Raw genomic sequence first — 12,101 nt, 5'->3', positions numbered from 1 at the left:
ATCAGCTGTTTGGATTTGAAAGAACCTACAAATTCTCAAATTTGACATAAATTATAAATCAGATGTGACATTATTATTTTGAATGTGAAATTTGGTCTTATAATTCCATTGAAGATATGAGACTTCTCGTAAACAATGATAAGAAAGCCTGTTGACATTAATAGTAACCTATATTTAATACTAAAATGTTATCAGAAAGTATGTTCACTTATATAACTGACACTAAGCTACATCAAGGATTTTCATTGTCAATGTTTACATTTCTTATTACAGGGGAAGAAACAAGTTATGTCTTATCCAGTGAGGAATATGTACCTGCAGCAGAGCAATTTGGAGAAGATTTTGCTGGGGCTGAGTTTCATGAAACTCGTACATTACTTGCTGATGGAGGGGATAGGTTTGGAGTTTCTACTGCCACTTTTGATACTGTTGAAGAACTTATGTGGATGGGAAATCAAGGGGTATTAATAATAGTTATTATTATAGGTGCAACTAGTTATTTGTTTTCTTACTTTCGTTGTTTGCTGTATGTGATTTAAATTGCCATTTTTGTTTTTTTGATATTTATACAGTAACATGTATTTATTAAAAATTATAAGACTACAAAGAAAGTTTGAAATAGATAATGCATTGATCCAAAACAATGCTTTATAGGGTCATGTAACATCATATTATGGATCTGGTTTACAAAAGTATACCTCCTTTCAAGTACATGCTACGCAAGAAGTTCGACATATTCATCCATTAGATGAAGGAATTTTAATCCTGACACAGAGTTTATTAAGATGTCAATTGCGAAGAGGCATACCAATATTTACTCATATGTATGTTTGACTTGTATTATGCACATTATAATGGATATTTCATTAAAGAATGAATAATATTATAGGTCACCAAACATGATAGATATGCAATGTATGCTTCAAATTTCACCAACAAGGCTACTTATGGGGGGACATCAGGAAAAAATAATTGATTTCAATCTCACCAGAGGAAAAGAGACTGGATTAGTAAGTTTCTATAGATGATAGGATAAAATTATCTTATGCACATCTATCAATACTCTCTTGTACTTATAGGTAAATGTAGGAGAAAGTGGTTGTGCAATTTTAAGGCAGCATAGTAGACTTGTATGTGCTGGTAATCCTGCAGGAAGAATTGATCTCAGAGATCCAAATACATTATCAATAGAACATACTTTTGATACACATAGTGGTTCCCTCAGTGATTTTGATGTTCAAGGAAATTACCTAGTTACCTGTGGTTTTAGCAACAGGTGAGACTCAGGATGATCAGAAATATAAATGGAATATTAAAAGTCATAGTTATTTTTAATGTACTATTTCTTCTTAATTATATTTGTGAGTTTAGCCGTCAAGGCCTTTCAGTAGATCGATTCTTAATGGCATACGACTTAAGGCAGATGAGAGCATTAAGTCCTGTTACAACTTTGGTATACCCCCTTTTATTGAAGTTCCTACCTAGTTATTCAAGCCGTTTAGCTGTTGTATCACCATTGGGACAAATGCAACTTCTTGACACTATCTATGCAAATGTACAACCATCCATGACATGCTTGTATCAGGTAAATGTACATACATACAATATTCTCTTTAGAAGAAAGTTCCCAATTACATTGTGTGCACACAAGTTTTCTTGTATTGATAGGTTGCTACTAGTGGTGCTATGATATTATCGTTTGATGTATCCTCCACGTCTCAATGCCTTTGCTTTGGAGATTCAGCAGGCTCCATACACCTTATGTCTACAAATTCACCAGATCCTCAATTTAATACATTTTCTCGGTCAGTGGATGTATTGAAAAAATTAGAAATTACACAATGCTCAAATTATAAGATAAATAAAATGAATATCTTACTTTCATTTATTTAGGTCAACAGAATTTGCTGATCCAGTTGAATCAGTTCAGTCTATATCATTTGATGATGATGTTACACCTCTAAGTACAATACCTATTGTTTACACTGGGCATCCATTACTAAGTGATTGGCCAGAAGAGTATTTAAAAAAAGTCTATAGGTAGGTAATCAATCAATATTGAATTAAAAACATTTGCAAGTAAAATGAAGTAAAAAAAGTAAATACATACAGATATAAATGTATGGATTTAATATAAAAATATATCTATAGAGTGTAACTAAATATATACCAAAAATTTCGGGGATAGTTTCAACACTTAAAAAGAATAAAACAAATTCATATAAATATTGTTTTTAATTTCTGAATCAATTCCCAAAGAATTTTGCATATACTCTATTATACCATATATTCAAGAGATTCGATACAAATATTTATTGTATGCTTACACAGAAAAACACCATTGATTGATCCTGAGATTTTGCGCACAATGAAGATGCAAGGAACAATAGGTTACGCACCAAATCCTCAGGCATTTCGCAGAAATCAAGTGAGGAAACAATATTCTCCCACTCCACTACAATATTCTTCTCCAATGCTAAATTCCAAACTTCCTATTTTTCCTTCATACAAATGTTTCCCATGATTCCCAAATATAATTATGTAAAAGAAATTGTTTTAGTCATATCATGGACGAAATGATAAAAAACAATGAATTATTACAGTTCAAGGTTGTGAACTTCTCTTTTTATCTTTAAATTTTCATAGTTTAAATTGTTTTTGAAAAACTTTGTTTTGTTGTTTTATATGGAATGCATAATGTAGCTGATTGCCATTATACATTCCATATAAATTATCGCACATGATATATTATTGATTAGATCAGTTATACAAGACAATATTGATTATATTGAATACCTAAGAAGTATACTCTACTAGTAATTTCATTGTAGCTTTGGTGATACAATCTTAGTGTTAAATTGATATAATAAATAAGAGCAGTGTGACAAACAAACAAGCTCAATATAATTGAAGCTTTTAATTTTGTAGAAAAACAAAAATGATATATTGGTTAAGACTGATAAGGTTTCGTGATAAATATTATAGTCCATGAACAACATTAAAGAAATGTGATATATTTTCATAAGCTAGTCCACAGTATTCTAATAATTTTCTGTACAGCAATTATTCGCTGCTTCGTACAGCAATGTACGAAAATGATCTAAATGGGACACTGAAAACATGTACTCATACAATGTTGAAACGTTCTTTCTCGACTTTAGTTAATATATTCTTTAGTTAAAATACTATTATTAATGTTAGAAAAGGAAATCAATGAAAAGAATAGTGTTATACGAAATTTATATTAAGCATATTTACTTGATCTCATTTCTACCACTAAAGTGATAAAAATGTAAGGTTGTAAGTTCGTTTTATAAACTGCATGTTTGCAGTAGTTAAGTTTCTCGTTTTTATGAATCATAAAATATTTCCAGAATTATTTTCTTTATCTAAAAGCTTTTGAATTTGTTAAGTTAAAAACTGTTGTTAAAACAGTTGTTTCGTGTAACAGTAGCACTTTCATGACTGTTTAAAAATGCAGTTATTGAAGAGCAGTGATTACATTTGTCTTCATTTTTTCGAGAAGTAATTATTTAGAATTAATTCTATATCTACATAGATATCAACAATGTGCCAATTTAAAGAAAAAAAAGTGTGCTTCAAAAGTGTTGTATATGTAACTACATTGCACAATTTAGATTATACTTATATTACTCAAAAAAGAAAAGAAAATGTGTGTCATACTCCTTATTTCTAAAATAATATAACTAGTTTTATTAAAATTGCAATTTCTGAAATTGCTTTAAACTTGAGATTTTTAATACTTATACACACTATATACTCTTTGCAGTATATGATATCCCACCTTGGGACCACAAAGAATTAAATATTTCAAATACTGAGAAATTAAAAAAAAATAAACATGCATAATTCCTTTTTTGAAAATACAGTAAAACGATTTACTCATAGCTGTGAAATAAAAGGTATTGAAATGCAAATCAAGTATTATAATTTTAAACTATTGAGAACTGTGAAAGATAAAAGACAATGGTATTTACAAATGCTTTAAAAGAATCTATCAGTGTTCCATATCAATGTTTTAAAAGTATGGTCCTATATTTTATGAACCAGCGTGAAAAATACTACTGCCTTTAAACTTGCCTTAAGCACAATGTGTTTGTAATTGATGCATTTTGTTAGCTCCTGTTTAATGATTTGTGCTCAATAATCTTAGAACGCTTAATGTCTAAAGAATATATTTCTCAAAGAATGTATAATCAAAGTTGTATTTGAGTGAAATAAAGATTGTAAGACATACATGTAAGCCTATCTTATTGGCTCGGTCCCACGCGTGTTTAATAGGTATTATTTATTTTTTCACGGTCTAAATTACATCTACAAGGGTGCACTGGGTTGTACAATATTTATTACAAAAAACATTTAACCATGTATAGTATAATTTACGTATAGATCATCCCAAAAAGGAAAACGAAAGATATTCGGCTGTTAAAGAAAAATAAATAATACCTCTTTTGCAGATACCTTACAATTTGGAAAAACGACGTGGTGTAGTCGCAAAGCTTTTCGCGGGGGACTCACGATCTAAAATAGATGACGGTACCTTTGTGGCCATACCCAAACGTTATCGTAAAATTGAGGTAAAATATTCACGTCTCGGTTACGACGAGTTTGATTTTGATCAATATAATCACACCAGCTTCTGCGGCCTGGAAGCCACACTTCCCAACAGTTATTGTAATGCTATGTTACAAGTAAGTGCAATAATTAAGACAACGAATCTCCAAGAGACTCTTTATTTGTAAAACATAAATTCTTCACTAAATTCATGTTTTTCAGTTACTTTACTATTGCGAACCTGTGAGGATAGCATTGCTTTCTCATTCGTGCCAAAGAGAATTCTGCCTTTCTTGTGAACTAGGATTCTTGTTTCACATGTTGGACACGTCGCGCGGATTGCCTTGCCAAGCTGCTAATTTTCTTCGAGCTTTTAGGACAGTTCCAGAAGCAGCTGCCTTGGGACTCATATTGAGTGATTTACATCCAGAAGCGAAAAGAAAAACTAATTTAATTAGACTGATACAAGTAGGATTAGAAATATAAAATAATTTCAAAAACGTAACTTTTTAAAGTAAAATACATTGCTCAAAATAATTAAAACCATTTAGTCAGCTAATTTTATTATTTTATAAGGTGTCTAATAATGCTTTAAATACTCCAGCATTTTATATATGTTACACATTCAAAAATATTACTAATTAGACCGAATACATAAAATTAGTTTCATCTCTGATATTTTGTACATTCTCTCAAGCTGTTCAAAAATTTGAAAGCCTCTATTTATAAAGTATATATTATTCACTGATTACTCAAAATTTTCTTTCAGAGTTGGAACAGGTTTATTCTGCACCAAATTCATTATGAAATATTAGAAACAAGGAAACGGCAACAAGAAGAGGCAGAAGCAGCTCGTCTTAAATCAGGTCCCAAATGTCCGCCATTCGTTTATAACGAGCAAGACTTTCCTAGTATTTTGCAGGATATTGGTTCTCGGTATAGAAGTCATGATGAAGAGAGAAAAAAGAGGAGGAAGGAAGATGGGGATGGTAAATATATGTGGATCACATCGAAAGGTAAACACAATTCATGTGTAACCTTCACATTGGGCACTCTTTGTGTTTATTTTTCATTTTGTATCCGATCGTATGTTTGCACTTATTCAGTGATTGTAGCGTCATATCCAAAGAATATTGAAGGCAATTTTTTACTTTTTTGTAGTCTAACATTTTTTGAACATGAATATTGGTTTATCTAAAAAAAAAAACGTACCTTCATTTCTGTATTCTTAGGATATTGCAGCTTTCACTCTTTTTTTGTTTTTGATTTTGCTACATTTGTAAATAAGGCTTTCCCATTGCTTGCTCAAGCTTTTTTGATATATTTCATATAACTCAGTTTCTTTTATTTTTTATTATTTTTTAGGAAAGAAGACATTGCTTTCTGCAAATGCATGACTTATTTGTAAAAAATAATTTTGTCTTTTTGAACAGGGTAGTATGTATAGTATGATCAATTTAAATATGTAATCGTTTTTAATGTTAGAAAAATGGAATTTAAAGTAAGAGGGATATATATATCCACTACCACAATTTCAAGATTTCCATTTTCATCAGCAACTTGTTTTCTGTGTTTTTTTTCTATCGTCAAAAACAGTAAATATTTGAGACGATTATGTTGTGTGGACTACCCTATGCAATTGACTTTTTAAATGCAACTAATATTTATTATAAGTGATGAAAATGATATTATTCTTTAAAGTTTTTACTAGTGGATGGCTAATACAAATAACATTCCCTATAAATATGAGTTACTTATCAAGATATTATTGAATAGATCCCTAAAAGAATATTATTTTTTACATATTTTCATCATTGGCATGTAGTTGAGTATTATTAAAATTAATCCATTCAAATTTAAAATGAATATTTATTATGGGTAGATAAGAACAACAAAAAGTCTATTGAAGAAAATGAGGTGCGAGACGAAGAGACAGAAATCAGTCGTCTGTTTGGGTCAGAACAAATGCATATACATAGCTGTCTCAAATGTGGGCAAGAAGCTACAAAACATTCCATCATGTTGCTGTGTAACTTAGTTTATCCAGAGTTATTGCACCCTTGTAAGCCACTTTTCAAGCTACATGTGTTCTATGTACATAGAATATTTTCTTCACACCTTCAATGAACGAATTTTACCTTTTGTAGCAGAGGAGGTTCCATTTACAAGTGTTCTTGCCCGCAGTTTAAGACCCGAGAAAATTACACCTGCATGGTGTGACAATTGTCAAAAATTTACACCCACTCTTCAATCTCGACAATTGACTAAATTACCTCAAATATTGGCTCTGAACTGTGGTTTAGATACACAGCAGGTACATTAAACACAAACTTATACATGCATACTATAACAAAGTCTAGTGGTTTTACCAGGAGCAGTCATAAAAACATATAAAATTATTTTTATAGAATTTATTACTCAATCCATAAATTTCTGACTCAGAATGTAAAATATCTAAGAGCATATATCTTCTACATTATTACGGTGCATTCAATTTTTATTTTAACAATGCATATTAAAATGCCAAAATAAATTTCTGCTCACAACCATGTTCAGATCTATTTTATAGTTTTATTTGATACTTAATTTGTACAAGTTTGTATTTTACTGTTCTATTTCTTTTTGGAAGTATTGACAAATTATTTTTTCTATGTTCAAAAACAAATTAAATGGTACTAAATATAATCCTTTTAATTGACAATATCTAGAGATCATATCAAGGTACATTACATGAGTAATAACAGTTTCAGACGCGATATTTTATTTCTTATTGTAACCAATATGGAAGATTTAGTTTTTAGGTTCGGGGTAACTAACGACTTGCATAATTTATTGCTACAGATTTTATCACAGGCATTAATTTATGACTGCACCCTGCAGACTGTAGTGATATAACATTCAATAACTATAACCAGTTATTTAAATTGTACATTATTTTAGGATAAAGCATTTTGGCAAACCCAAATGGACATTGTCGTTCAAAAAGTATTAAGTGGGAAAGAAAGTAGTCCATCTTCAAGTCCTGTCCCTATTACTGTAAAGCCCTGTCGATACGGTAACAATTGCACACGAATTGGTTGTAGATTCAGACACATTGGTAGAGATTCAGGTACTTCTATTGATTTTACAAATTCTTGTAGTATAATCAAATGATACAATATAAATTTGTGTTCTTTCTGTTAGAAAATGTATCAACATCGCCCATCACACCTCCTACGACAACCACAACATCTATTGCAACACCACCTAGTCACTTATACTATTCACATTCATGGATTCCACATAATATTGAAATTTCCCTGAACAATAGCGGTGAATTGTTTGTGGAAAAAATGAATAGTCCAAAAGTTATCCCAACTGAAAGTAATAAGTGTAGCGAGGAGGCCATAGTAGAAAATGGCCAGGGTGATGGCAAGGTGCAAGAAGAATCAGAAAGTCCTGGAATAGATTCTGAAGGAAAAAATACAGAAAATCACATTATCACAGGACCAGACAACGGGGATGGAGAAAGCGCAAATGCGACTGACGAAAGTTCAAATAAAATGAACAAAATGCAGTATAGTCTTAGTGCCGTTGTTTGTTATATCGATGACAAAAGCAACGAAGATAGGAGAAATATTGTCGCATTACTACGAGTTGGACCAAATTATCATGAAAGATCAACTGGTAGCGCTGTGTCGCAGTGGTATATTTTGAACGACTTTTGGTGAGTGACAAAAATTGCTTCTGCAATCTGTTGATAGATTGCATAAATGCATACGTAATATAAAAATACTATATCTTTATTTAAAAATTATTTCAATTCATATAAAAATCTTAAATCATATTTACAGATTGAACTAATATTACTATGTACCACACTACTGAAAGCAGTATAGCACACAACTTACAGACATATGTACATTACCATATTTCTTTTTGTATGCACAGAACAAACTTAACATATTGATGTCATAAATATTTTTGTCTTATAGAAATTTCCACAAGTATATGATTTGGCATGTTACCAGAGTTGCCCAAATGAATTCTTTTATAGAACATATACATTAGGTCAATAGATTACAATATTAACAGTTCTAGTATTATTTTGTGCACCCATATAATCAAATGTCTTACTATTTCTATCAGACATAATATGAAATTTTCTTTTCTGGATTTGGATAATCATGCATTGTGAATGTAATGAACAGGATACAAATTATCAAGAATAGTATACCACTTCTCGATCGTTTCTTTTTCCTTTTTTATACTATATATTTCTTATCCTTATTGAATTCAATAATGCGTCTAGGTTTAAATATTATCCTAAAAGTGATCATTCTTGCATGCCCTTATTTAAGTATTGAAAATTGGATGAACCTTTATACTTTGAACTAGGTTTAAAATTTGTATATTTGATACAGCATATCAGCGGTAACACCGCACGAAGCAGTTTGGTTCAACCTTGATTGGAAAGTTCCTTGTGTCCTTCATTACACGGCTGTGCCATCACCTGAACCAGCACCTTTTGTCAGTCCTCTTACGTACGACGTTTTCGGAGAAGATAAATGTATTGCTCGTAGTGGAGGGACGAGAGGAATCACATTTACCCCTTTAACATCCGACGAAATGCCGAAAAAGGGTAGAAAGAAAAGAATGAATTCTGAAGAAAAACGATTTCTTTTGGTATTATGAAATAATGATAATTGTAAATGAAATTACAGGAGAATTAGTAGGAATCGACGCGGAATTCGTTACTTTGAATCAAGAAGAGTCTGAGCTTAGAAGCGATGGGAAAATGTCCACTATAAAACCCAGTCATATGTCTGTCGCACGCATTACTTGCATACGCGGGTGTGTAAAATTGTTGATCAGTAATTGAAGCGTAGTGACGACTCCCATTATTAATCCCTGTTTCTACAAAATCTCATCTATCTACCAATTCCTTTATTTGGAACCTAAATCCTACACTGAATGTTCCGCTACTACTTAATCTTTCATGTTATAAATTCATATAATTAGTGGAACTCAAATTTGCAAAACAGCTCATCATACATTAGTTCTATAGTTTGAGTTCAAATCTAGCTTGTCATTGTATAATTCTAAAAAAAATTCAAAGTTAATATCAGCTTGAATGTGATGTAAATTTTGGGAATAATTGAAAATAAACATATGCTTGTGGTTGTGTAGTGGCATGAAGTAAGACGAAGAATCGTAAAGAGTCGTGTTCTTACTGATAATTACTATGCTTTTTTTCATATTGTTCTCCATCCTTTCCTTCAACTTTGTACATTTGCAGAAAGAGTATTTCGTATCGTGATATTTCCTATTTAACATTTTTGTTTTATTGTCTCAAATAGGCAAGGCCCTTTGGAAGGCACTCCCTTCATAGACGATTATATAAGTACTCAGGAGCAAGTGGTTGATTATCTGACAAAATTCAGTGGAATTCAACCTGGTGATTTGGATGCAAATTTCAGCAGCAAACATTTGACTACACTTAAGTCAACGTATCAGAAATTACGGTTCTTGGTCGACAACGGAATAATATTCGTGGGTCATGGTTTAAAAAATGATTTTAGGTAACTAACCGTTTTATAAATTAAATTAAATTTCATAGAAAACATTTCAAACGAGTAATTCTATCGTTAATTGTTACAGAGTAATAAATTTAGTTGTACCGCCAGAGCAGGTCGTAGATACAGTTTTACTCTTTCATTTACCCCATCACCGCATGGTGTCATTGCGTTTTTTAACGTGGCACTTTTTGGGTAAAAAGATTCAATCTGAAACGCACGATTCGACCGAAGATGCACGTGCAGCACTTGAATTATATCGCAAATACAAGGAATTAGAAAGTTCTGGAAAGTTGGCCGAATCTTTAAAAAAGCTTTATCATGTTGGCAGCCAGTTACAGTGGAAAGTAAGGGCAATGAATGTACACACTAATGCAAAGTACCTCGCATCGATTTATTTTCCAATAACGTTCTATCTGTTTTTAGGTCCCGGACAGCTGATACGAAGATGACCCTCACGAAGAAGTACACGATTTAGTAACACCAGGCAACAACGGTAAAACTTAGGTGATGATTTCAAAGTATTGTGTAAATAATTTCAAGATTGTGCTTGGAAAGACATCACCTGATGTATTGATAATTCATCAATGCTTGGAGTTTCCAATTTTCGATCGAATCGTGCACTTGTTTTTGAGATATGTTTAATTATTTGAACGTGGAAGAGAGGAGAAAGGCATCTGCCCGAGGATCAAGTGTGGTGATGATGTGAAGATTACGGGTACAATTACATTGTCAATCATTTAGTATTTTCTTTTTCTACGATATTTATTCGTTAGATCGTTCATTACCTCCACCGCATGGAGTATAAAAATAATTGAATCGTCGTATGTGAATCATAAATTTTAGTTAGTTTCCATCTAATCGAGCATGTAAATTATTAAGGCAACTGAAGAAAAGAAATTCTTGTTGATCGTGATTTTAGAAAAAGTAACATATACGCCGCGCAGTAGCGACTTTGTACATATTGTCCAATAGCACATTAGCGTTTTGAAGAGCAGTATCAATCCCACACTGCCCGACCATTTATCGATATTTATTTTAATTTCTCAATGTATTCCAACCGGATGATAATCACGTGTATATAATTGATAGTTAGTATTCTAGCAATAATTCTGGATGGGAAATCTGTACGAAGGTAATGTCTCATAATTTCCTTTTATACGTATCTTTTCTAATCTATTAACTTTTGTATCATTTTATCTAACAATGACTCACAAGGAGGGAAAAAACACGTTTTTATAAGATTAACTTTGTCCTAATAGATTTCAGTTCTCGTCCAAGTACAGCAGGCCGTTTTAATTGATTCTAAGCGTTAAAGCAACCGGAAGTGTTTTCTAAACGGTCCTTTTCTACGAAGCTCTCGAAACGCAAAAAATATTAACAAGATAGTAGTATATTTTACAAACAATTGTACTCATAGATTATTTTTATATACATTTACCAATGTCAAAAAAAGAGAGAGGGGAAAAATAATACTATCAAAATCTATTGAACAAAACAAGATTATTGAAGCATCTATTTTTTTATATCTGGAAGGATTTCTTTATAATTTGTGCACAACGAAACTTACACGTTGATTTTGATGGAAACGCGATCCATGTAGTTGATGTAAAAGAATCATTAGCACTCGATGATAAATAGTAATCACGCATTTGTTTTGTGTACACAACGTCATTTGGATTTTTCAATAAATGATCGTATGAAAAATGAACACTCTATTTAATTTATTAAAAAACTGTCTAAAACAGAAACCATGCAAATGTAAATTATTGTTACGTAACCAGGGGAACAATTTGTTTTAATATAATAATTTCAGATCTATAAGTATGCAGTTCACCAGAATGTTTTATCCGGTTTTAAGTGTAAACGAAATAAAGCCTTAAAGAGCTTCGTATTACCGAAGAAAACTGTTTATTATTGTATTGTTTTATAATATTCGTTTTCGTCGTTACCTTTTTCCATTTTGCAATC

At 31.5% G+C, this 12,101-nt stretch overlaps 1 protein-coding gene across 2 annotated transcripts in view; it reads left to right on the top strand.

Annotated features, from left to right (window-relative positions):
- The window catches only part of Pan2 (PAN2-PAN3 deadenylation complex catalytic subunit PAN2), a 13,608-nt gene extending 1,507 nt beyond the window's left edge, over positions 1 to 12,101 (top strand). Inside the window, exons 2-21 of one of the 2 annotated variants that reach the window (XM_076312918.1) lie at positions 274 to 461; positions 655 to 824; positions 890 to 1,010; positions 1,080 to 1,276; positions 1,372 to 1,585; positions 1,669 to 1,805; positions 1,894 to 2,040; positions 2,332 to 2,428; positions 4,479 to 4,712; positions 4,798 to 5,043; positions 5,345 to 5,564; positions 6,458 to 6,637; positions 6,723 to 6,889; positions 7,516 to 7,684; positions 7,759 to 8,281; positions 8,979 to 9,196; positions 9,279 to 9,408; positions 9,915 to 10,136; positions 10,216 to 10,477; positions 10,557 to 12,101. In XM_076312918.1, coding sequence (XP_076169033.1) covers positions 274 to 461; positions 655 to 824; positions 890 to 1,010; positions 1,080 to 1,276; positions 1,372 to 1,585; positions 1,669 to 1,805; positions 1,894 to 2,040; positions 2,332 to 2,428; positions 4,479 to 4,712; positions 4,798 to 5,043; positions 5,345 to 5,564; positions 6,458 to 6,637; positions 6,723 to 6,889; positions 7,516 to 7,684; positions 7,759 to 8,281; positions 8,979 to 9,196; positions 9,279 to 9,408; positions 9,915 to 10,136; positions 10,216 to 10,477; positions 10,557 to 10,571 — 3,857 coding nt within the window. In that variant the 3' untranslated portion in view covers positions 10,572 to 12,101. Of the gene's footprint in view, positions 1 to 273; positions 462 to 654; positions 825 to 889; positions 1,011 to 1,079; positions 1,277 to 1,371; positions 1,586 to 1,668; positions 1,806 to 1,893; positions 2,041 to 2,331; positions 2,429 to 4,478; positions 4,713 to 4,797; positions 5,044 to 5,344; positions 5,592 to 6,457; positions 6,638 to 6,722; positions 6,890 to 7,515; positions 7,685 to 7,758; positions 8,282 to 8,978; positions 9,197 to 9,278; positions 9,409 to 9,914; positions 10,137 to 10,215; positions 10,478 to 10,556 lie in introns of both variants that reach the window. The other variant, XM_076312917.1, reaches the window with a different exon arrangement.

Source organism: Ptiloglossa arizonensis, chromosome 5 (genome assembly GCF_051014685.1).
Source record: "Ptiloglossa arizonensis isolate GNS036 chromosome 5, iyPtiAriz1_principal, whole genome shotgun sequence".
Classification (NCBI taxonomy): Eukaryota; Metazoa; Arthropoda; class Insecta; order Hymenoptera; family Colletidae; genus Ptiloglossa; species Ptiloglossa arizonensis.
The sequence above is the reverse complement of the archived record's forward strand: the minus strand, read 5'-3'. Positions and strand labels throughout refer to the sequence as shown.